The sequence below is a fragment of the Thamnophis elegans genome, chromosome 4, assembly GCF_009769535.1.
Source record: "Thamnophis elegans isolate rThaEle1 chromosome 4, rThaEle1.pri, whole genome shotgun sequence".
NCBI lineage: Eukaryota > Metazoa > Chordata > Lepidosauria > Squamata > Colubridae > Thamnophis > Thamnophis elegans.
This window is the reverse complement of record NC_045544.1, coordinates 118,683,988-118,706,804: the sequence shown is the minus strand read 5'-3', so window position 1 is coordinate 118,706,804 and position 22,817 is coordinate 118,683,988. Positions and strand designations below refer to the sequence as shown.

Sequence of the window (22,817 nt, the reverse complement as noted above, 5' to 3'; positions counted from 1 at the left end):
CTTGGTTGAAATGTGGGCTGATACAATGCAGGTCCTATTGTGGCTGAATGGCTTTGCCCTGATGGATAATCCCATCATCCTGAAGCTGAAGCTGTCCTGAAGCTGATCCTGAAGCTGTCTCTTGTAGCTAGGTTGTTCCCAGTCCTGCTGGGGCTATTAAGAAAGGTGTGGGCTACTTTCCAAGATTATATTTCTCTTTTAGGGAAATATATTATTCTGCCATTTATAATATTTCCCAAAATATGTCATTCTTCTAGGAGAGGGGTGGGTGCTATCCTGAGGTAGTATTCTACCGGTTCGGACCGGTTCGCCTCAACCGGTAGCGGAAATTGTGGGTGGCCCCGCCCACTCACTCCGGCTCTACAGCATCCCATTTAGGCCCTTTTTTCACCAAAAGCGCCTGTGCGGAAGGCTGTGCGCACGGGCTCACATTTGCGAACCAGTAGGGAAGGTAAGTGAATACCACCCCTGGTGCTAACTTTCTACAACAGTAAATAAAGAAATGCTTGCATGCATAGGGTGCAGAGGTGGGATCCACTTACCTTCCCTACTGGTTCGCAAATGTGAGCACAAGAGCATGCACAAGAGGTCACACATTATGTCAGAGCAGGTGGGGGGAGCCTCCTGCAGCCGACACTACTGGTTCACCCGAACTGGAGAGAACCAGCTGGATACCACCTCTGATAGGGTGACTACAGCCCAGTGAGTTTGAAGAACTCTTGCTGTCTTGAAGACAAAAGTGATATGATTAGGAACATCCCACAATAGTTGTACAAGAGGGGATTAAAGGTATAAGCATACCAGTTTGCCTTTTCAAAGAGGATTTTGTGACTGGGCATCTCCAATGTTGCATCCATCCATCTTGGGAATGATCTTTTCAGTAAATCCTACGTACTTATTTCCTTAAAACGTTTATATAGCTGACAATATTAAAATCAGACGTTCTTTGACAGAAGAGATGGCTCAGTGGTTAAGACCACTGAACTGAAAAGCTCACTGCCCAGGTTCGAGACCCAAATGCTACAAGATGGGGTGAGCTGCCGTTCTCACCATACTTCCTGCCAACCCAGCAGTTCGAAAATATGCACATGCAAGTGGAAAAATGGGTACCACTTCGGTACCCATTTGGTCTCATTTACTATTAAAGGAAGCAGGATTTTGTTTTTATGATAACTTTGTTTTTATGATAACTTTTCTAACATGGTTGACAATTACCTCCACACGACCTATTAGATCTCACCGATTGGGCCTCCTCCGGGTTCCATCTGCGGGTCAATGCCGACTGGTGACCACGCGGAGGAGGGCCTTCTCGGTGGCAGCTCCGACCCTATGGAATGATCTCCCCGTGGAGATTTGTACCCTCACCACTCTCCAGACCTTCCGCACAGCCACTAGAACCTGGCTATCCCGCCAGGCCTGGGGCTAAGATTGTACCCTCCCGAATGGTATGAATGTTGTGTTTTTTCTTTTAATTATGTGTGGTCGTATATGTAAAAGTCTGTTTCCCCTTTCCCTTTCGGATGTGAGCCGCCCTGAGTCCCCCCAGGGAAAAGGGCGGCATACAAATAAACTCCTGAATCCTGAATCCTGACATTGCTGTGAAACTATTTCAAAGTTCCTGCAGTCCTCTTTGATTCCCTAGAGAAAGGAGTTCCTGCAGAGTTTACTCCGCTAGTCATTGCTGGCTATAGAGAACGGTGCTCATCTCTGTTTTGAGGCCATTGAGCCAGCACTGTTTGAAGATGTTTCTGCAATCATGTGACCAGCATGAAGTCACATAGTTCTGTTACCTTCCCACCGAAGTGGTACTCATTTTTCCACTTGCATGCTTTCAAAATTCTTTCAGTCCTTTATGATTCCCCAGAAAATGCCATTCTTTTCCTTTTCTGAGAAGTTAGTCTAAAACTCCTCCCATACTGCACAAACATTAATCTGCAGGAAATAATGTGGGTTATAGTCCAAAATCATTGGCAAACACAGTGTTAGTTAATGATGTCAGATCTTTTATTTGGTAATCTTAATTAATATGTTTCTGTTTCAAAAACAAGGAAGTGGGCTTGCTATCTTATGCCACTAGATATTTTCTCTTGGTCCAAATCAAACAAAAGGGGTTTTTTTTAGGTCCCATCATATTCACTCACGTCCACACCCATTGATCCAAGGAGTATAAAAGCTTAGATCATCCAGTAAAACAGGGTAGAGAATCATCTGAAGAAGAACAGAGCAGGTGAGGACTGTCCTCCTTAGCACTTACCTTATGGCTGATGGGAAGGCGATGGATTTGCCAATGAGAAACTGATCTCCCTTTATCTTTCTAGTAGATTGTTGATCTTGATCTCCCCTTTCTCTTTCCAGTTGATTGTTGATCTGCTTCTCAACACCATTTTGGGTTCTTTATGGGCTTAGGAAAGTGAAAAATGGTATTTGAACAGAACAGAATAACAGAGTTGGAAGATCTTAGATGTCTTCTAGTACAATCTCCTATTCAACCAGGAGAGCCTATTGCATTTCAGACAAATGGGCGTCCAATCTCTTTTAAAAACCTCCAGTGATGGAACATCCACAACTTCTGGAGGCAAGCTCTTCCATTGCTTAATTGTTCTGTCAGGAAATTTCTCCTTATTTCTAGGTTGGATCTCTCCTTGATGTATTTCCATCCATTGCTTCGGGTGCTTTGGAGAATAGGTTGACTCCTTTTTTTGTGACAGCCCCTTAGATATTGGAAGACTGCTATCATGTCACCCCCACAGCTTTTGGATCATTTAATCTAGAATGATTAACACTGAAACATCTCCCCAAGGACATTTTCATTCTGTTAATTTATTTAATTCACCAATATTGGCTCTCCCATTTAGTCCAGGACAATTTAGTTAAACAAGCTAATAAGGTTTGGATTGAGAATTGTTTTGGGAATAATTCTGAAATTCAGAGGTAGGATGGGGCAGCGCAAACCTGTGTGCTCCAGTGCAGCTGTAATGGTGTCCATAGACTATCTGGGAAAAAACTTTTGCTGATGACCTTCTGACTTTCCCCAAAGGTAGTGGCCCTTTGAGAGCTATATGCAATGAAATTTCATTTTAATGTATGCCGATTAGTGTACATTCAAAGTGACAAATAAAGTTACAGTTTTCTATTTTCTACCTGATAGAGATTTGGCTTTATATGGATAGTCCTCAACTTACAACAGTTCGTTCAGTGAAGTTATAACAGAACTGAAAAAAAGCGACTTATGACTATTTTTCACATGGCCATTGCAGCATCCTCATGGTTATGTGATTAAAATTCAGATGCTTGGCAACTGACTCATATTTATGACGGTTAAAGTATCCCAGAGTCACGTGATTCCCCTTTCTGACCTTCTGACCAGCAAAGTCAATGGGGGAAAACCAGATTCACTTAACAACCATGTTACTAACTTAACAACTGCTGTGATTCGCTTAACAACTGTAGCAAGAACAGTTGTCAAGTAGGGAAAAACTCACTTGACAACAGAAATGCTTAGCAACAAAAATGATGGGCTCACTTGTGGTTGTAAGTCGAGGACTACCTGAACTCAGATTTCTGATCTCTCTATCTCCAGACGGTCCTCTCTGACTGATAACTTCTCTCTAATCTTTCAGGAAGTGAAAGTCCTGAACTCCCTGACTCTAACCTTTGTCTTGTTTTTCTCTGATCCAGGATAACAAATCTGATGTCTTTAATTTTCAAATGAAGCAAATCTTTTCATTTTTAACAGCACTTCCCCATAACCTGGATGTCCTCCAGATATGCGAGGATCATTAAAATCCAAAAAACTAAATCAGTTGGAAGTTCTTGGAACTGGTCCTTGCATCTGGATGACCCTAGCTTGAGAAGTCTGCAGAGTCAGACCACTGGTTCCTTTAACTGCTGCTCAAAGGTCAACAGATAGATATCCTAATCCTGTTAGTTGGGAAACGTTGAACTGAACACAGGGCTTTTTAAAAAAATATTCCTTTACCATGGAGATTTACTTTGTAAAAAAGTTGACGGAGATCCAAAGTGTCAGGAATGCTTCTCGTGGATGTATTTCTGATGTCCCATTGCTTTCTCTTTAATTCAATACTATTTAAAATTTAGACTAGATTAGAGCTGGAAGGGACCTTGGAGGTCTTCTAGTCCAGCTCCCTGCTGAAGCAGGAGAACCTATACCATTTCATATAAGTGACTAGTCTCTTCTTAAAAACCTCGTAGTGCCCACAACTCCTGAAGGCAAGCTGTTCCACTGGTTAATTGTCCTCATTGTTAGGAAGTTTCTCCTTAATTCCAACTAATCATCTCCTTGATTAGTTTATATCCATTGTTTCTTGTCCTGCTCTCTGGTGCTTTGGAAAATAATTTAACCACCTCTTCTTTGTGGCAGCCCCTCAAATACTGCTATCATGTCACATTCTTCTTTTCTTTAGACTAGCCAAACCCAGATCCCGCAGCTGTTCTTCATATGTTTCAGTCTCCAGACCTTTGATCATCTTAGTTCTCTTCTCTGAATTCTTTCCAAAGTCTCAACATCGTTTTTGTAGTATGGTGACTAAATTTTTTTAGATCATATTCTGCATCTTGGGATAGGTTTATAGTATTCACACCTCAATAGCAAATATTGAATTTCTCTTATGACACGAGATGTGGTAATTATGTCCAAGAAAACCAGGAAACAGAATTAGAACAGGATACTCCAACACTGGAGATTTTTAAGAGGAGATTGGACAACCATTTGTCTGAAATGGTATAGGATTTCCTGTTTGAGCAGGGATGGGGGTTGCACTGGAAGACCCCCAAGGTACCTTCCAAATCTGTTATTCTTTTCGAAATTAATTTTAGAAACTACTTTGATGCAAATCTGACACACCAACAACCGTGAGCTAAATTATAAGCCACCCAGAATCAATGGAACTCCTTTGCTTTAAGACGTTCTAAAGGCTCTGCTTTATGTCCTATAAAGGTTACCCCAGGTCCTAATAAACTCATTAAAATGAAGTTTTGGGAACACTAATTGGTTTGGGACAAAATTAGAACATCACAGATAAATTAAAGAGCCAAGGTGGCGCAGTGGTTAAATGCAGCACTGCAGGCTACTTCAGCTGACTGCAGTTCTGCAGTTCGGCTGTTCAAATCTCACCGGCTCAGGATTGACTCAGCCTTCCATCCTTCCGAGGTGGGTAAAATGAGGACCCGGATTGTTGTTGGGGACAATATGCTGACTCTGTAAACCGCTTAGAAAGGGCTGAAAGCCCTATGAAGCGGTATATAAGTCTAACTGCTATTGCTATTAAAGAAAATGCTGAATCTGTGTTTACTTTTGTAGGTTCTAAAAAATATCTCCCTAAATGGATCAATTTGTACCTTCTCTCTCTTCTTTTTCAGAGATGGGGAGAACAGTTGCTTTGCTCAGTCTTTTGGTAACATTAAACCTCTTGATGGTATCTGGATCTTATGTGGAAGGTAAAATTCTAAGTCTTGTTTTGCTTCCTGAAACTTTTTCACCAGCATAATTCTTCCTGGGAGAGAAAAATGCAGCTTTTCATGGCCAGAAATGGAGATCAAGACCTATTAACCTTGATTAACCTTGGCTATTAATCTTGGTGGCCATCTGTTGAGAGACTATAGAATTTGCTTGTGCACTTGGTTAGCCAGTGTGAGAACTGACTGCTGGACTAGATGGGCCAGGAGACTGAACCTGATGAGGACACAGTAACACACCCAACAGAATCAGAACTCCAAGGCAAGAGTATTACTCAAAGAATAGAATAGAATAGAATTCTTTATTGGCCAAGGGTGGACAATTCCTTGGACACACAAGGAATTTGTCTTTGGTGTATATGCTCTCAGTGTACATAAAAGAAAAAATACATTCACCATGAATCATAAAGTGCAACACCTAATCTTATTTGTCCCCTAGTCATAAGGGACAAATAAGCAATCAAATCATACTTGGAAACAATCAATATAAATCGCAAGGATACAAGCAACAAAGTTACAGTCATACAGTCATAAGTGAGAGGAGTTGGGTGATAGGAACGATGAGAAGATTAATAGTAATAGTAATGCAGACTTAGTTTGACAGGGTTGAGGGAATTATTTGTTTAGCAAAGTGATGTCGTTCAGAAAAAGAATATCCTTGTGTCTAGTTGTCTTGGTGTGCAGTGCTCTATAGTGTCATAGGAGTTGAAACAATTTATGTCCAGGATGTGAGGAGTCGGTAAATATTTTCACAGCCCTCTTTTTGTCTTGGGTAGTGTACAGGTCCTCAATGGAAGGCAGGTTGGCAGTAATTGTTTTTTCTGCTGTTCTAATTATCCCATGAAGTCTGTGTTTGTCTTGTTGGTTCCAGAGCCAAACCAAACAGTTATGGAAGTGCAGATGACAGACTCAATAATTCATCTGTAGAACTGAATCTGCAGCTCCTTGAGCAGTTTGAGCTTTCTGAGTTGGCACAGAAAGAACATTCTTCGTCATGCTTTTTTGATGACGTTTTTGATGTTAGGTGTCCACTTTAGGTCTTGATAGTATAGCACAGCACAGCACAGCACAGCACAGCACAGCACAGCACAGCACAGCACAGCACAGCACAGCACAGCACAGTATAGATAGTATAGTAAAGTATAGATTTATTAGGTATGTCATATTGGCACATTTGGGGAAACCCAATTCTAAAGTCCCCTTGGATTTCCCCTTAGTTAAAAATACATTTTTCTTCCCCCTGCCCATGCAGTCCATCCTATGGCCCAATTAGGCCAGAGTCCAAAGTTTGTCTAGACTCATATCCTGCCTCCATGCACCTGGTGGTAACGTCCTTGGCTCTCAGAGGAAATAATTTTATTTTGGTTACAATCCCCTTGCTATCTCTACCTCCGCCCTCCTGTTCCCACAGCTTGCTCAGCCTCCGCTATGGCAGCCCTGAGGATTCCAGGAGGAAACGGCTCCGGGGCTGACACCTGTGTTAAATGGTGGGATTTGAGTAATGAACAAGGGATTTTGCTTAAAAAAATATTTTATAGGGCTAACGGATTATCCTAGGGAAGGTGATGGAAAAAGTAAAGGTAGCCGTTGACTTACAACCATTCATTTAGTGACTGTTCAAAGTAACAACACCACTGAAAAAAGTGACTTATGACCAGTTTTCACACTTATGGCCATTGCAGCATCCCCATGATTACGTGATCAAAATCCGGGCACTTGGCAACTGGCATGGCTTTACGGGAGTTGCACTGTCCTGAGGTCACATGCTCACCATTTGTAGCCTTCCCAGTCAGCTTTTGACCAGCAAAGTCAATGGGGGAGCCAACTTCCTTAATGACCTATGATCGGCTTAACAACGGTGCCCAAAAAGGTCGCAGAATGAGGTGCACCTCGGTAAACAACTGCCTTGCATAGCAATGGAAATTTGGGCTCCACTGTAGTCATAAATTGAGGATTGCCTACAGTTGCATTGCAGCTCTAGAAGGTGCTGGATGAAATGAATTATAGGTAGTCCTTGGTTTAACGACCACAATTGAGTCCACAATTTCTGTTGCTAAGTGAAACATTTGTTAAGTGAGTTTTGCCATTTTACAACCTTACTTGGCACAGTTGTTGAGGGAATGACTGCAGTTGTTAAGCTAGTCACATGGTCATTAAGTGAATCTGGCTTCTGCATTGACTTTGCTTGTCAAAAATTCGCAAAAGGTGATCAGATGACCCCAGGTCCCTGCAGTCGTCATAAATATGAATCAGTTGCCAAGTGAATTTTGATCATGTGGCAGTCATGTCAAAAATGGTCATAAATCACTTTTCCAAGTACTGTTGCAGGGGTGAAATTCAGCAGGTTCTGACAGGTTCTGGAGAACCGGTAGCAGAAATTTTGAGTAGTTCAGAGAACCAGCAAATACTGGCTGACCCCAGAGTGTGGTGGGAATGGGGATTTTGCAGTATCCTTCCCCTGCCACGCCCACCAAGCCACACCCATGGAACCGGTAGTAAAAAAACTTGAATTTCACCACTGTGCCGTTGTAACTTCAAACTGTCACTAAATGAACAGTTGTAAGTTGAGGACTACCTGTATTTGTTTAACTTTCTTGACCAAAAATTAAAATAAAAACTGCAAAAAAAAGTACTTAGTCCTAGATGTACATTGTAGGATGAAAAAATATATGTCAAGGTTCCACCTCGGTTCACCCACGTAACACCTATCCTCCGCGAGCTGCACTGGCTGCCTATTGGTCTTCGGATACGCTTCAAGGCGCTAGTCGTCATTTATAAAGCCCTTCATGGTATTGGACCTGGGTACTTGAGAGACCGCCTGCTGCCAATTACCTCCAATAGACCGATTAGATCCCACAGATTAGGCCTCCTCCGAATTCCATCCGCCAGCCAATGCCGACTGGCGACTACCCGGAGGAGAGCCTTCTCTGTGGCTGCTCCGACCCTCTGGAACGAGCTCCCCGTGGAGGTTCGAACCCTCACCACCCTCCAGGCCTTCCGCAAAGCCCTTAAAACCTGGCTGTTCCGACAGGCCTGGGGCTAAAGAGCTGTTGCCCCCCCCCGTCTCGAATGGTATGACTGCTGTGTGTTTTTAAATTACGTATTGTTATGTTCCGTCTTTTATTTTTTGTCTGTACCCCCCTCCCCTGATTTGAATTGTGAGCCTCCCTGAGTCCCCTTCGGGGGAAAAGGGCAGCATATAAATGTAATCAAATCAAATCAAATCAATCAAATCAAATCAAGGGATGTACTCATAGCAAACAAAACTCCGAGGCAGGTAGACTCCTCAAAGAATAGTTTTTATTGGATATATCATATTGGCACAGATCTGGTAAAAACCGACTCTGAAGATTCCCGTAGTTTTCACCTAATTATAATTAGGGTGGACACTATATTCATTTGCCATCCCTGACAATCTTTCCATTTATGAAAACAGAGCCCCTCCCAACCAAAACCAGAATATACTGTATGATGCTGCAAATAAACTACAGAGTGTTGTAAAAGAGCACTTATAGTTGACATTTGGGCTGAAACTGAAAAAAGCTTGTCTTGTCTTGGGAAAAGCAAATAGCGGAAACTCAATTACAATTAAAATAAATTCTATAGAAATTTACTCTTAACTACACAATGTTGCATTCCAAACTCCACTCATCAGGCATTCTTGCCTCCTTGACATTTTGACATTTGACATTTTCTCCCAGTGGAGTCATACTTCCACCACCAGAACAAACACTTTGACACACATTCACACACACACAGCAAAGGATCAACTTCACTGTAAATATTACTAGCCTTAAACTTCTCAAATGGAAGCTGCCTTGATTGCTGTATCCCATGCTATCAAATAAACCAGCCTCCTTTTCAAGCAGCTTGTCCAGTGCATTTCTTTTGTGACTTTCTCAGAACTGGAGCAGAATTTCTTCTGACAATATAAAATTACACTGTCCAGCCTCAGAAAGACTGTCCCCCCCCCCTGCACAGGAATGTACTGGAGAAAGTTAAAAGGCAAAAGCTTTCAGGATGCAACTGATCAGTTTGTTCCTTGTATGTACAATGAGAGCTAATGCACTGGGGACAAGTTCCTTGTATGTCCAATTTCACTTGGCCATTATTCTATTCTATTCTATTCTATCATGTTTCCCCAAAATAAGACAAAGTCTTATTTTCTTTTGACCCCTGAAATTGCAGTTGGCCTTATTTTTTGGGAGGTCTTATTATTTTTGAGGTGTAGGAGGAGGCGAGCGTGGTCACCGCATGGCCATTGCAATATTTTGGGGAGGTCTTATTTTAGTGCATGTGCTCAAAAGCCCAATTGGGCTTATTATCTTATTTTCAGGAGAATAGTCCTATTCTATTCTATTCTATTCTATTCTATTCCTTTCCTTTCCTTTCCTTTCCACTCCACTCCACTCCACTCCACTCCATCCCACCCCCTCCACTCCATTTTCTGTTTCTATTCTATTCTATTCTATTCTATTCTATTCTATTCTATTCTATTCTATTCTATTCTATTCTATTCTATTCTATTCCTTTCCTTTCCACTCCACTCCACTCCACTCCTCTCCACTCCACTCCATCCCACCCCACCCCACCCCACTCCACTCCATTTTCTGTTTCTATTCTATTCTATTCTATTCTATTCTATTCTATTCTATTCTATCATGTTTCCCCAAAAACAAGACAGTCTTATTTTCTTTTGACCCTTGAAATTGCAGTTGGCCTTATTTTTGGGGAGGTCTTATTATTTTTGAGGTGTAGGAGGAGGCGAGCGTGGTCACCGCATGGCCATTGCAATATTTTGGGGAGGACTTATTTTAGTGCATGTGCTCAAAAGCCCAATTGGGGCTTATTATCTTATTTTCAGGGAAATATTCTATTCTATTCTATTCTATTCTATTCTATTCTATTCTATTCTATTCCTTTCCACTCCACTCCACTCCACTCCACTCCACTCCACCCCACCCCACCCCACTCCATTTTCTGTTTCTGTTTCTGTTTCTGTTTCTGTTTCTGTTTCTGTTTCTGTTTCTGTTCTATTCTATTCTATTCCATTCCATTCCTTTCCTTTCCTTTCCACTCCACCCCACCCCACCCCACCCCACTCCATTTTCTGTTTCTGTTTCTGTTTCTGTTTCTGTTTCTATTCTATTCTATTCCATTCCATTCCATTCCATTCCATTCCTTTCCACTCCACTCCACCCCACCCCACCCCACCCCACTCCATTTTCTGTTTCTGTTTCTGTTTCTGTTTCTGTTTCTGTTTCTGTTTCTGTTTCGTTTCTATTCTATTCCATTCCATTCCATTCCGTAAGGTTTTGTTGCTTTCAGGCAGCAGTTGCCAGCCTCTGAGTTCATAAAAACTAATTAAAGTCTCAGAGGTAGTTTGGGAAGCACTGACCACAAGAAGCTGTTCCAGGAACAAATAGCTTGTAGCTACTCTAAAAGGGCAGTATTTTATTTTCAGGTTATGCCTTAAATATTTGATTTTAAGGCTATGTTTGCAGGCACATGATGACAAAAAGGAGGACCTGTAGTCCTATTGCCAGATGTCTGGTAACCCTAGACATGAGATTAATTTTGAGAAATTATCTTTGGTTTTGTGATAGACAAACTGTTATTCCAGGGTGGGAAGGAAGGGAGGGAGGGAGGAGAAGATCCCTGCTTTATGCAAAGCTTGGCTGGAAGGTTTGAAGAAGCTTGGGACAGCATCTCACTGAGAATCAGCATATGACAAGAACTCACAATTAAAAGTCTTTCTTTCATTTCATTATTTCCCCCCCCCCCCTCCTTCATTTCATCCTAAATCTGCCACAAGTGAGGCAGGCTTAATTTATCCTTAATCTATTGTTGTTAAAGTTGTATTCTCTCCTTTAAGCCAGCAGTGTTCAGCGACAGGCTTGCCATGTGAAATATGTTATGTTTTGTCATCCTGGAGGAAATATAGGGGTGATTTCAGTAATTGGGCAAAGAGTCCATAGAAGCAAGAGAGGGAAGTAAAGTATAGACTCCTGCGGCTGATTAAGAATTTTATCAAAAGGAAGAAGTGAAAGGAGGGAAGAAGGAAGGGAAAAGAGAGGGGGATGGAAGGGAGAGAAAGAGAAGGAGAGATAGTAGGAAAGGAAGTGGAAGAGTGGAGGAGAGGTAAGGGAAGAAGAAAGATATAAGGAAAGGTGGGTGGAAGGGAGAGAAAGAGAAGGAGAGGAGGGAGGAAGGGAGAAAAAGAGGAGAGAGGGTAGGAGAAAAAGAGATGGAGAGAGGATAGGAAGGGGAAGAGAGAAGGTAAGAGTAGGAGAGATGTAAGGGAATAAAGAAGGGGAAGGAGAGGAGGAAGGAAGGAAGTAGAGAAGGAAGGGAGAGAGAAAAGAAAAGTAAGAGAAAATAAGGTGGTGTCATAACAGACTCTTGGGATGGTAAACAATACAATCCAAACTGTACTCTATAATCTCTTAAATGGAATAACAATAGTATAAGATTGGCAAAGAAAAAGAATAACCATGTGAATGTATACCTAGAATTGTATGTAAGAGAATAAATGATAGTAAGAATATATAGCATATTATAGATAAACAATATTTGGTTATAAATAGCTAAGTATAAATAAATATAGAATTATACATAAAAATAGATAACGAATAAAGAGACCATGAATGTAAGATAGAAAGGTATAGAAAGGGAAAACACTAACTGCAAAGAAACCGATACGGAACTGCTGTATGATACATGATGGAACTTTTCGTTCCTATGTTGTCTTAAGTCATGTGTTTGTTCTTATTGATGTGTTTATGTGTGTAAAATAAAAACTAAAAAAAAAAAAGAATTTTATCAAAAGGCCCAAGAAGGCTCTTTTTTAAAAATAACCTAGAATCATATCTGTTCCTTTCTAGTGTGCCACTAATAATTTAATCTAAAGGTCTGTCATTAAAAAAAATGAGTTGGAAGAGATTTATGGAAAGGGGCCCTGTATATTCTTAGTTCAGGACAAGGTCAAAAATGGCAAAATGAAGAGTGCCATTGTCTTGAGTGGTTTCGCACACATGCAATATGGACACCCCTGAGTTAGGGCAGAATGCCATTAAATAGTTGAGTCAGTCTTCATTCCCTACTTCTGGCTAGAGAATCCTGATAGTTGTTGCTGGTAACAATCATTTTTTGCTACTTCTTATTTATTTATTAAGGAAATTTGTATGGCTGCTCAACTCACAGTGACTTGGGGGGCGCTTATAAAAGATGTTACAAAATGTAACATAAATATTGTTTGCTTATTATTCAATTTCTTATTTTACTTCTCAGCCAAGAAGATTTTTAGGTATAAGATTTTAGACTTAAAATGTTTAAATGTAAGTAACAGGGCAGTATTTGACTCCAGGCTTAACAATGTAAATGATATTATAGGCAAGAAATAAAGATGGACAGGGAAGTAGATGCCTGCTCTGCTTTCTTAAAGTGTTTATAGCTACCTGTGATGATGTAGGCAGCCATCCTTTTCATCTCTCCTCTTCCTGGTTAACAGGGAATAAAAGCCAGAATCTTATTTTTCTTCTAACGTTATTTTATTCTTCCAAAGATCATGATGAAGATGATGATGATGATTTCTCTGACGAGCTGACTGGTAAAGATATTTTAAGCAGCATTTTTGAAGCCAAGAAGAAGGTGGATCTGGCATTTAAATTGTCCCGGGATAGGTGAGCTTCTTTTGTGTAAAACTATAGGTAACTGCCTTTGTTACGTTTCATCACAGTCTCTAAGCATCAATTTTTCATGATGAAAGTTTATGCAGAGGTGGTATTCAGCCGGTTCTCTCCGGTTCAGGCGAACAAGTAGCGGTGGCTGCAGGAGGCTCTGCCCACCCACCACGACATAATGTGCGAGTACTGCGCATGCGCAGAAGGCGATATGCATGCACAAATGTGGTGCATGCGAGCTCACATTTGCGAACCAGTAGGGAAGATAAGTGAATCCCACCGATGGAAATATGCCTAGGAAACAGATGGGAGAAAAAAAGTTTAATCTAAATAGCAATAATACACACACACACACACACACACACACAGACCATTGGTGGGTTCCTACCAGTTCGGACTGGTTCAGCCGAACCAGTAGTAGCTTGGTGGCCTGGGTCACTGGACCTGGGTACTTGAAAGACCGCCTACTGCCAATTACCTCCCAAAGACCTATCAGATCCCACAGACTAGGCCTCCTCCGAATTCCATCCGCCGGCCAATGCCGATTGTTGACCACCCAGAGGAGGGCCCTCTCTGTGGCTGCTCTGGTCCTCTGGAACGATCTCCCCGTGGAGATCCGGACCCTCACCACCCTTCAGGCTTTCCGCAAAGCCGTCAAAACCTGGCTGTTCCAACAGGCCTGGGGCTGATGAGTTCCCATCCCCACTCAAATTGTGTGGCTGTTGACTCCTTTTAGATTGTTTCTGTATTTTGTTTGTTTGTTTTTGTTTTTTTGCTTTTTTGTCTGTATTATTCCCTTCCCCTTCAGTTTGTTAGCCGCCCTAGTCCCTCCGGGAATACAAGTGTAATAAACCTTGAAACCTTGAAACCTTGAACTGGCAGCTACTCAGGCCTGCCACAACCCCAAACTGGTTCTCTCGCGGGCGCCGTGGGTGCCACCATCTTGTTTTTTGCTTCTGCAATTTTAGTTGTACTGCGCATGCACACGCAGCGTGCATCAAGTGCGTGTGCATGGGGCATGTCCCTGAGCGAACCGGCAGTAGTCTCTGCCAGAACCCACCCCTGACACACACACAAACAAGCTTGTGTGGCCTGAGACTTCTAGAAGCTTAGAGGGCAAGTTGAGGGGGCCTTAAAATTGTCACTAAATTATAAACTTTATATTGAGGCAGGTAGAAAATTATTAAATAAATGGGGAACAATGATTTTAAATGTAATTAATTAAATGTAAATACATTTAACTTAATTTTTATTCTTTCCATATTTTGGTCCTGTCGTTCCAATTTGAGAGAATGTACCTCTGACAGCATGCCATCAAAACATTAAGGGCAGCTTTTGGGTTGGGAGAAAAAAACATACATCCCTGCCTTACAATCAACTAAATAATTGCAAAAATATCAAAAATAACAACTTGACCTCTAAAGGCAGAGATCCTTTTCACACAGGATGGCTACATCCACACAACATATTTAAACTGGCTGCGCAATAAATCAGTGTTTTGTGTTATAACAATATAGTAAATGATTATAAATAATTCAATGAGCTGAGACATGAACATAAGCTAAATTTGTACGTTGTGCTAAGGCAAGCCTCAAAGTCTTTCATGATCCTGGTTAAAATTGTTTCAGAATCAAGCAATGAATTCCAACAGAAGAGGAAAGAGAAGTGCATAGTGATATGCACTGCAGAATTCCTTTTTTTCTCTTCTCTCTTTTCCCTTTTTCTGTCCCCTTTCCTTATTCTGTTATCTTCTCCTCTCCTTTTTCTTTTCCCTTTCCCTTTCCCTTGCCCCATTCTTTCCTTTCCTCTCCTCCTCTCCTTATTCCATTATCTTCCCCTCCCCTCTACTTCATCTCTTTTTTGTTTTCTTTATTTCTATTTTAATTTATATGGCTGCCCATCTCAGTGTTGTAACTCTCAAGCCCACACCTGTTTACTAAATATCCTCATTCATTCATTCATTTGCTCTGCTGTAACAAAAACGTCTCTCAAACTGACTAGTTAATCCATTATCTCTGAAGAAGCTTGGGTGTCCAGCAACTTACAATCATACAGGAGTCTGAGCATATGCTTCCTGGATATGATATTGTAGAAGGACCCATTTCCCCAAAGAGTTAAATCTAATGAAACATCCAGATGTTTGAGCAATGGCAAAGATAGGAGAGAAGAAGAAAAATGTGCAGATTTATTGTGGCATGGAAAAATAAGAGTTCGGGCTGCATACATTAATCCATGCATGTTGGCTAAACAGGGTACTCTGGTGGAGAAGCAAAATGATTATGTAGAAGAAGATTTTTATAACACTGGCTTGTAGTGGTGAGATTCAGCCGGTTCGCACCAATTCGGGAGAACCGTTTGTTAACTTTCTAAGCAGTTCAGAGAACCGGTTGTTGGAAGAAATCTCCTTCCAACAGTCTTTGGTTTTTTCCACTTTACAGGAAGGTATTCAGACAGAAAGGTTTAGGTTTCTGTTCTGACTCCCCTCCTCCGTCCAGGAACGAAAGCCGAGACAAACGTAAATGAGAATGTTTTTTAATAAGTCCAGACTCTCAGTGGCTGAAAGCCAAATCAACGAAGAGATAAGCACTTTGGCAGCAAGTCCTACAAACCTTGGCAGCAATGCAAACAAACTCTGGCAGCAACCCAGCCTGCCAAGTTTGTTTCTCGTTAGTCCCTAACGTTGACTTCTGCAAGAAGGGCGGGGCACAAGCAGTCCCTTTTATAATCTGGAGAGGAGCTTAATGAGTATCAGCTGAGCATAATTACCTCCTGTAATTACGTAGTTGTTCTTAATGCTGAGTAGCCCTTCGACGGCGTGCATCCCGGAACAACTCACAGGTAGTTTCTGGATCACTCTCTCTTGTCTCCTCCCCACTGATCCAAGGCTCAGGCGCCACCTGGTGGCCAACCAGTCTCTCTGCGCCCTGATCAGAGTTGGAACCCTGTCCAGGGTCCTCCACATCCTCATAAGGCCCCTCACTGTCGGAGTCTGGTGGTAGCTCCAACGGCTCCTGCCGGGCCACAACAGGTTTCCATGATGCCTATGGCTATCATTGATCTTCAGTGTGTATTCCCCCATTTCTAATCTAATGATTAATATTTAGGGCAGCTTTTTGCAAGCAAAGAAGCTATTTGTATTTTTGTACAGGTAATCCTTGCCTTACAACAGTTGATTTAGCGACCATTCGAAGTTGACAATGGCACTGAAAAAAAGTGACGTATGATCGTTTTTCACACTAATGACTGTTGCAGAATCCCCATGGTCTTGAGAGGTCAAGCAAAGTGGAGCACCCCTTGATGTGAGTGGCGTCAAGTTGGCCACACCCACCCAGTCACATGACCACCCAGCCCCACCTACCCTGCTGGTCATTAGAGCAGAGAACCAATTGTTAAATTATTTGAATCCTATCACTGCTGGCTTGGCTATAGTTGATTTTCTACCTAGAAAGAAACGAAATAACATGAAAGAATAAGAATACCTCCGGTCTATTTCTCTGTTTGTGGTGCAACTTCCCTGCTGCTATTTTAAAAAGGGCCACTGTGTAAACACAACTACATTTCTTATGGCATTTTCTATTGTGGTTGCTGTCATCATCTCTACTTCTTTTTCCAGAATAAAAGAAACTTTGAACAAGGATGATCTCCACCCTTCTGATTTTATAAAATATTTAAAAGCACCCGTGGCAGGTACCAGGACTGCAATCCGAGCTGCAAATTATTTGGAAACCGCTTTGGGTATCTTAGAGAAGAAACTAAAATATAAGCATCTGAGACCATTCAACATTACAGGTAGGATGAAAAACCAGAGATACCTATGAGGCTTCATGAAAACGGGACCTGATCCCAGTGCCTTTAGAGAATGTTCCAGCTCTGGAAAGCTCCAGAACTTTTAATTAGATAGGTAATGCAACAGGATGAGAAGTGGACAAGAAATAGAAAATTCCAAATGTTAGGTCAGCTTAGACTCCAGAAAATACTTATTTCCAGAATGCAAGCAGTTAAACACTGCCCTTGGCCTCTAATTTACAATGTTAAAATACAGGTAGTCCTCAACTTATCACCATTTATTTAGCAATTATTCAAAGTTACAAAGTTACAAAGTTACACTGGAAAAAAATGACTTATAACCCCACACTTATGATCTTCACAGCTACCTCACGGATCACGTAGTCCAAATTTGGGTGCTTGGCAACCAAATTGTATTTACAATGGTTGCAGCATCCCAGGATCATGTGATCATCATTTGTGATCTTCCCAGCCAGCTTCCAACAAGCAAAGTCAACGCAATAAGCTGGATTTGCTTAACACCTACATAATTCACTTCACATCTGCAGTGATTCACAACTGTGCAAAAAAGGCAATAAAACTGGATATGACTTATTCAACAACCACCTTGGCTTAGCAATGGAAATTCTAGTCCCAATTGTAGTCGTAAATCAAGGACTACCTATATTGATAATTAGCAATTAAATTAACATTAATTAATATTACATCAATTCCTTGATTGCTAATGGATTTCTTTTCCTGTTTAGATGTATTAAACAGACAGCAGAAAGAGGTACTCTTCAAATCAACTGGTTGCAATTATGTGACACGGCCAATCTATTGTCCACTGAAAAGTCCTTACCGGACCATCACTGGTGAATGCAACAATCGGTATGCAACTCCTGCTTCTTAAGGCTTATCTCTTTAGGATATGGTGATTCTGTGGAATCAGAATTGTTAAGAGGTGAAAAGTTTAGGCTTACTTCCTCTGCAAAGCATTAGAGATGTTGAAGGAGCAAAACTGGTGTCCGGAGCCTTTTAAGGCATCTCTTCTGCAACTTGAAAAGCCCTCTAAAATGCGGGAAAGCTGATTGGAAGGATTTTGATGGGTACAGTGAGAATCCTGAGCATCTTCAAGGTGCAAAACATTCATTTCTCCCTTCTTTACCTCTAGTTGAGTTATCCACTATAGGAAGTTAGCATCCTCTCCTAGGAAAACGAAATATTCTATATTAAAAAGGCAGAATATTATATTTCCCTGGATGAGAAATGGAGAAACATGTTTTTAGGCAGGAAACAGACTCACTCTTAATAGCCCCCACCATCCTCAATAGCCCACAGCAGATGTCCTGCACTTAAGAGATAAAGAGATAGCTAGCTCTATTCATAGGCATATGCCCTCACCCAAGATCCAACAAAGATAGGATTAGCCCTCTACCCATCCCACCACATGGTACCTGGGAAGATCACATCACCCAGCAAGGCTCAACCAAGCCTGGGACTCGGACAGCCTACAGAGTTGCCCTTGCATGGCCCCATGGGAGTCTGGCAACCAATCAATACAAGTTCGATTTCAAAAGCCCAGAAAGGGTATAAAACTCAGGCATTCTCAGCATCTCTCCCCCTTTTTTTTCTTCACCCAACATCTTCAAGTCATGTGATCCTGTCCACCATTAAAACCATCTTTCCAAGCAGCCACCATGTTTCCAGTGTCTTTCTCCCCACTTGGAAGTGAACCCAGATGGACATTTCTTCCAATACCACTTAGGTGGAAATCTGGTCTGATTGGCTGTAAAGCATCTTTGTATGCTGAGCTATTCATCTAAAAAATAAACAGGTTCTATGAGAAAAAATAATAATTTTAGCAGACAGAATAACAGAGTTGGAAGGGACTTTGAAGGTCTTCTAGTCCAACTCAGTGTTCAAACAGGAAACCCTGTGCCACTTGAGTCAAATGACTGTCCAGTCTCTTTTTAAAAGCCCCCAGTTCCACTGGTTTATTGTTCTCACTGTCAGGGAATTTCTCCTTAGTTCCAGATTGCGTCTCTCCTTGATTAGTTTCCATCCATTCCTTCTTATTTTGCCTTCTGGTGCTTTGGCGAATAGGTTGACTCCCTCTTCTTTTTCTGGCAGCCCCTCAAACATGTCGTCCCTAGTATTTATTTTCACTAGATTAGACATACCCAATTCCTGTTCTTCCTGTTTTTTAGCCTCCAGGCTCCTTTTAATTTCCTCTTTTAAAAATAGCAGGCACCACTGGGTCATTGGTGTTCATGGCAATCCGTATCAGAAGCTCTATTTATTTCTAATCCAAATCATTTTAAGTTTTAAGCTTCATTTCATTTCTTAAGGGGGAAGTTTTAAAGCAAGCTTTCAAATAGCACATTTAATCAGTTATAGTTTCTCAAAACGGATATTTACACAGGGACAAGAGTGAGCTGCTGGGGGTTCAGGCACAAGTTCAGGCGATCATCTAGCTAGGATTCTGCCCAGTTCAGCGAACCTCTAAATGCCATCCCTGGCTGGGCACGCCCCCCTCCTGCCCCCTCCTCCCAAGATGTGGCCCGTTCATCATGTCAGGTAAGTGCAGGGTCTGTGTAGAGGCTCCGAGAGGGAGGAAAATGGGCCTACTGGACCCGTTTCCAGCCTCCGGAGAGCCTCCGGAATGGAGGGAAGTAGTTTTCACCCTCCCGGAGGCTCAAGGAAAGTCTCTGGAGCCTGGGGAAGGCAAAAATGACCCCTCCCCCGTGATGCAGGAGGCCGACGAGGCCATGCCTACACCTCCCAGCTTCGGGGCAGCGAACCCGTTGCTGCAATTTTTGAAGCCCACCCCTGCACAGGGGTTTCATTTTGTTCAACATTCAGGGGAGAACAAAACCTGTCCACTAGATAAACTTCAACCTTCAGGGAGGGAAAGGAGGTCATTTTTGTATAGAGATTATTGTTCCAGCATATTTGATTCAGTGATGGAGACCTCCTCAAAAGACCTCCCATGCATGACATTATTTTCCCATTCTAGGGAGAACCCACATTTTGGAGTAGCCAATCATGCCTATGTACGCTGGCTTCCAGCAGAATATGAAGATGGCAAATCCCTTCCAAGAGGACTAATTGCCGGGCAACTTTATCATGGACATACTCTCCCTCTGGTAAGTGATGGGAAGTCAACTACCTGTTTGGGTCGAGCCTATAGTTGGAGAATTATCAGGGGACACTGGTGAAACTGTTAGATCAGGTAAAGGAGGCACAAAAGGCTTTAGTAATCAACGGCTCTTTATTGCAAGTCAAGTAAACATCCGGCTGAGGAATGGTTGGGCAGCATCCCCTTTTAAAGGGATCTGTCAGACCTCTTAGCCAATGAGATTCAATCTCTGTTCCCACTGGAACAGAGGACCTTGCTGGAAACCTCTTGCAGCCTGTCAGCGGGGGCGGGGGGGGGAATATTTAAGAGAAACCATTGCTGGCTTTAGCATAGGATGAGCTGACCCTCGTAGAGCAATACCTATACCAGTCTAAAGTGGCCAACAGCAACTGGCCCAGTTCATCTTCTCGCCCCTCTCCAAATCACCTGACTTTACCACCAATAATATGGTTAATGAAGTGGGTTCGATCATAACCCCACCACCCCGTTGCCGTTGTGTGTTGTTTACCATAGAATAGAATTCCTCAATCTTTGGCTTGAAGATGTGTGGACTTCAGCTCCCAGAATTCCCTAGGCTAGCATGCTGGCTGGGGAATTCTGGGAGTTGAAGTCCACATGCCTTTAAGTTGCCAAGGTTGAAAGACAGTGCCTTAGAGAATGGATTGGGGAGAACTTTACAAGGACACAACAGAAAAAAGAGGTTGTTGTGGCATGTTTGTGCTGAGGTTAGATCAGTGATGGCAAATCTATGACATGGGTGTCAAAGGTGACAAACCACTACGATGTTTTGGGTGACATGCCAGCATTCACTGACACTCGACAATTATTCTCAAAAGCATGCCCCATTTTTGAGTGATTTTGAAGGCTGCAGAAGCCACACGAGAATGGAGGGTGCTTTTGTACAGTTATCAGAGGCCGCAGAGGTCACAGAAGAGCATTCTCTGAAGTTGCTTCAAGAACAAAGGCCTCCTGCGACTTGAAGCTGCTTCTTAAAAAATAAATGAATATGTAAAGAATTGTTTCGCTTTCGTATGTGTATGCGTCCACGCGTGTTTGCGTTTGTGTGACCTGCCATTAGAGTCAAATGAGGCATTTCGCAAATTTTTGACATCCTGAGCCCAAAAGGTTCACCATCCCTGGATTCGATGCAGGTAGAAGAACAGCATCTAAGTTGAACCGAACAGGGGTTGTGCTTCAGATGCTGTCAAGCTACTGGCAATCAAAGCAAGTCATCTGCTGATATGTTTTGATGACTCTACGATCCTCCGCCTTGCTATTTCCAGCTGTGATGCCGTAGCCATTACAGTCATCTCACAGCTGGAGTGTTGTAAGGCACTTTACATGGGGTTTCCCTTGAAGAGCATTCAGAAGCTACAGCTGGTGCAGAGTGTGCAACAGCACAGGTTTTGGGGCCCCAAGAATAACCCCTGCTGCTCCACAAGCTGCATTGGTTACCCGTCTGCTTCTGGGTGCAATTCAAGTTGTTGGTGATCACCGTTAAAACCCTTCAGGTCCAGGTTACTTGGTGGACCATCTCACCAGTGGTGGGATTCAAAAAATTTTACTACTGCTTCCGTAGGCGTGGCTTGGTGGGCGTGGCAGGGGAAGGATACTGTAAAATCTCCATTCCCTTCCCACTCCAGGGGAAGGTTACTGCAAAATTCCCATTTCCTCCTGATGAGCTGGGACTCGGGAGGCAGAGAATAGATGGGAGGTGGGGACAGTCAGAGATGGTATTTACCGGTTCTCCAAGCTACTCAAAATTTCCGCTACCGGTTCTCCAGAACTGGTCAGAACCTGCTGAATAACCACCTCTGAATCTTGCCCTCTGGGATTGGCCCATCCCACTCATGTCGGCAGAGGAGGCATGCTGCGGGTCCCGTCAGCCCAGTTATACTAGTTGGCGGGATTCAGGAGGAGGGCCTATGCTGCTGTTGCTCCTGCCTTCTGGACTCTCCCCCCACCCAAATATTAGATTGGTCCCAACCCTCCTATCTTTTTGTAAGGGCCTAAAGACATGGCTCTTCCAGTCGGCTTGGGGCCCTAGTGGAGGAACAGCACAATGGAGAAGGTTGATTGAGTAATAATAGAACTTACTCACCGCCACTCTGCCCCCATCCTCCACATGTGTCCTTGGTTTTAATGTCTGATTTTAATGTTTCATGTTTTAACTTATAGGTAAGTATAAGCCGCCCAGAGTTACCCTATGGCAGTGTTTCCCAAACTTGGCAACTTGAAGATGTCCGGACTTCAACTCCCAGAATGCTGGCTGGGGAATTCTGGGAGTTGAAGTCCGGACATCTTCAAGTTGCCAAGTTTGGGAAACACTGCCCTATGGTAAGATGGGCAGCCAGTAAATTTTATAAATATGAATAATACTGCAGTTTTAATTCCCTTTGTAGGACTTGGACTCTAAGGAAAGAAAACTTAGGAAAACAAGGGATTTCAGGCAGAATAGAATTGCTTATCTGATCCTCTTTGGGTGTTTCCTTGCAGGTACGGAGAGTGTCTAATGAGATCATCGCAACTTCCAATGAGAACGTGACTCCTGACAGGCAACGCTCTCTTGCATTCATGCATTTTGGGCAATGGCTTGACCATGACTTGGACTTAGGTCCTAACAGCATCAGTAATGACAATTGTGAAAATTGTTGCAATTATGCACCTCCTTCCTTTCCAATTAAGGTAATGAAAACTCTGCTCTGGGGGGGGGGGAGTATAGCATGGAATATCTGCAGATCAATTTTAGCTTT

The 22,817-nt window shown here is 42.5% G+C and overlaps 1 protein-coding gene across 1 annotated transcript in view; it reads left to right on the top strand.

Annotated features, from left to right (window-relative positions):
• The first annotated feature begins 2,199 nt into the window (after window positions 1–2,199).
• LOC116508497 (myeloperoxidase-like) overlaps window positions 2,200–22,817 on the top strand; it is a 33,485-nt gene continuing 12,867 nt past the window's right edge. The window contains exons 1-7 of the mRNA XM_032217144.1: window positions 2,200–2,227; window positions 5,380–5,457; window positions 13,040–13,157; window positions 16,771–16,946; window positions 17,690–17,813; window positions 19,942–20,071; window positions 22,561–22,749. Coding sequence (XP_032073035.1) covers window positions 5,382–5,457; window positions 13,040–13,157; window positions 16,771–16,946; window positions 17,690–17,813; window positions 19,942–20,071; window positions 22,561–22,749 — 813 coding nt within the window. The 5' untranslated portion in view covers window positions 2,200–2,227; window positions 5,380–5,381. The remainder of the gene's footprint in view (window positions 2,228–5,379; window positions 5,458–13,039; window positions 13,158–16,770; window positions 16,947–17,689; window positions 17,814–19,941; window positions 20,072–22,560; window positions 22,750–22,817) is intronic.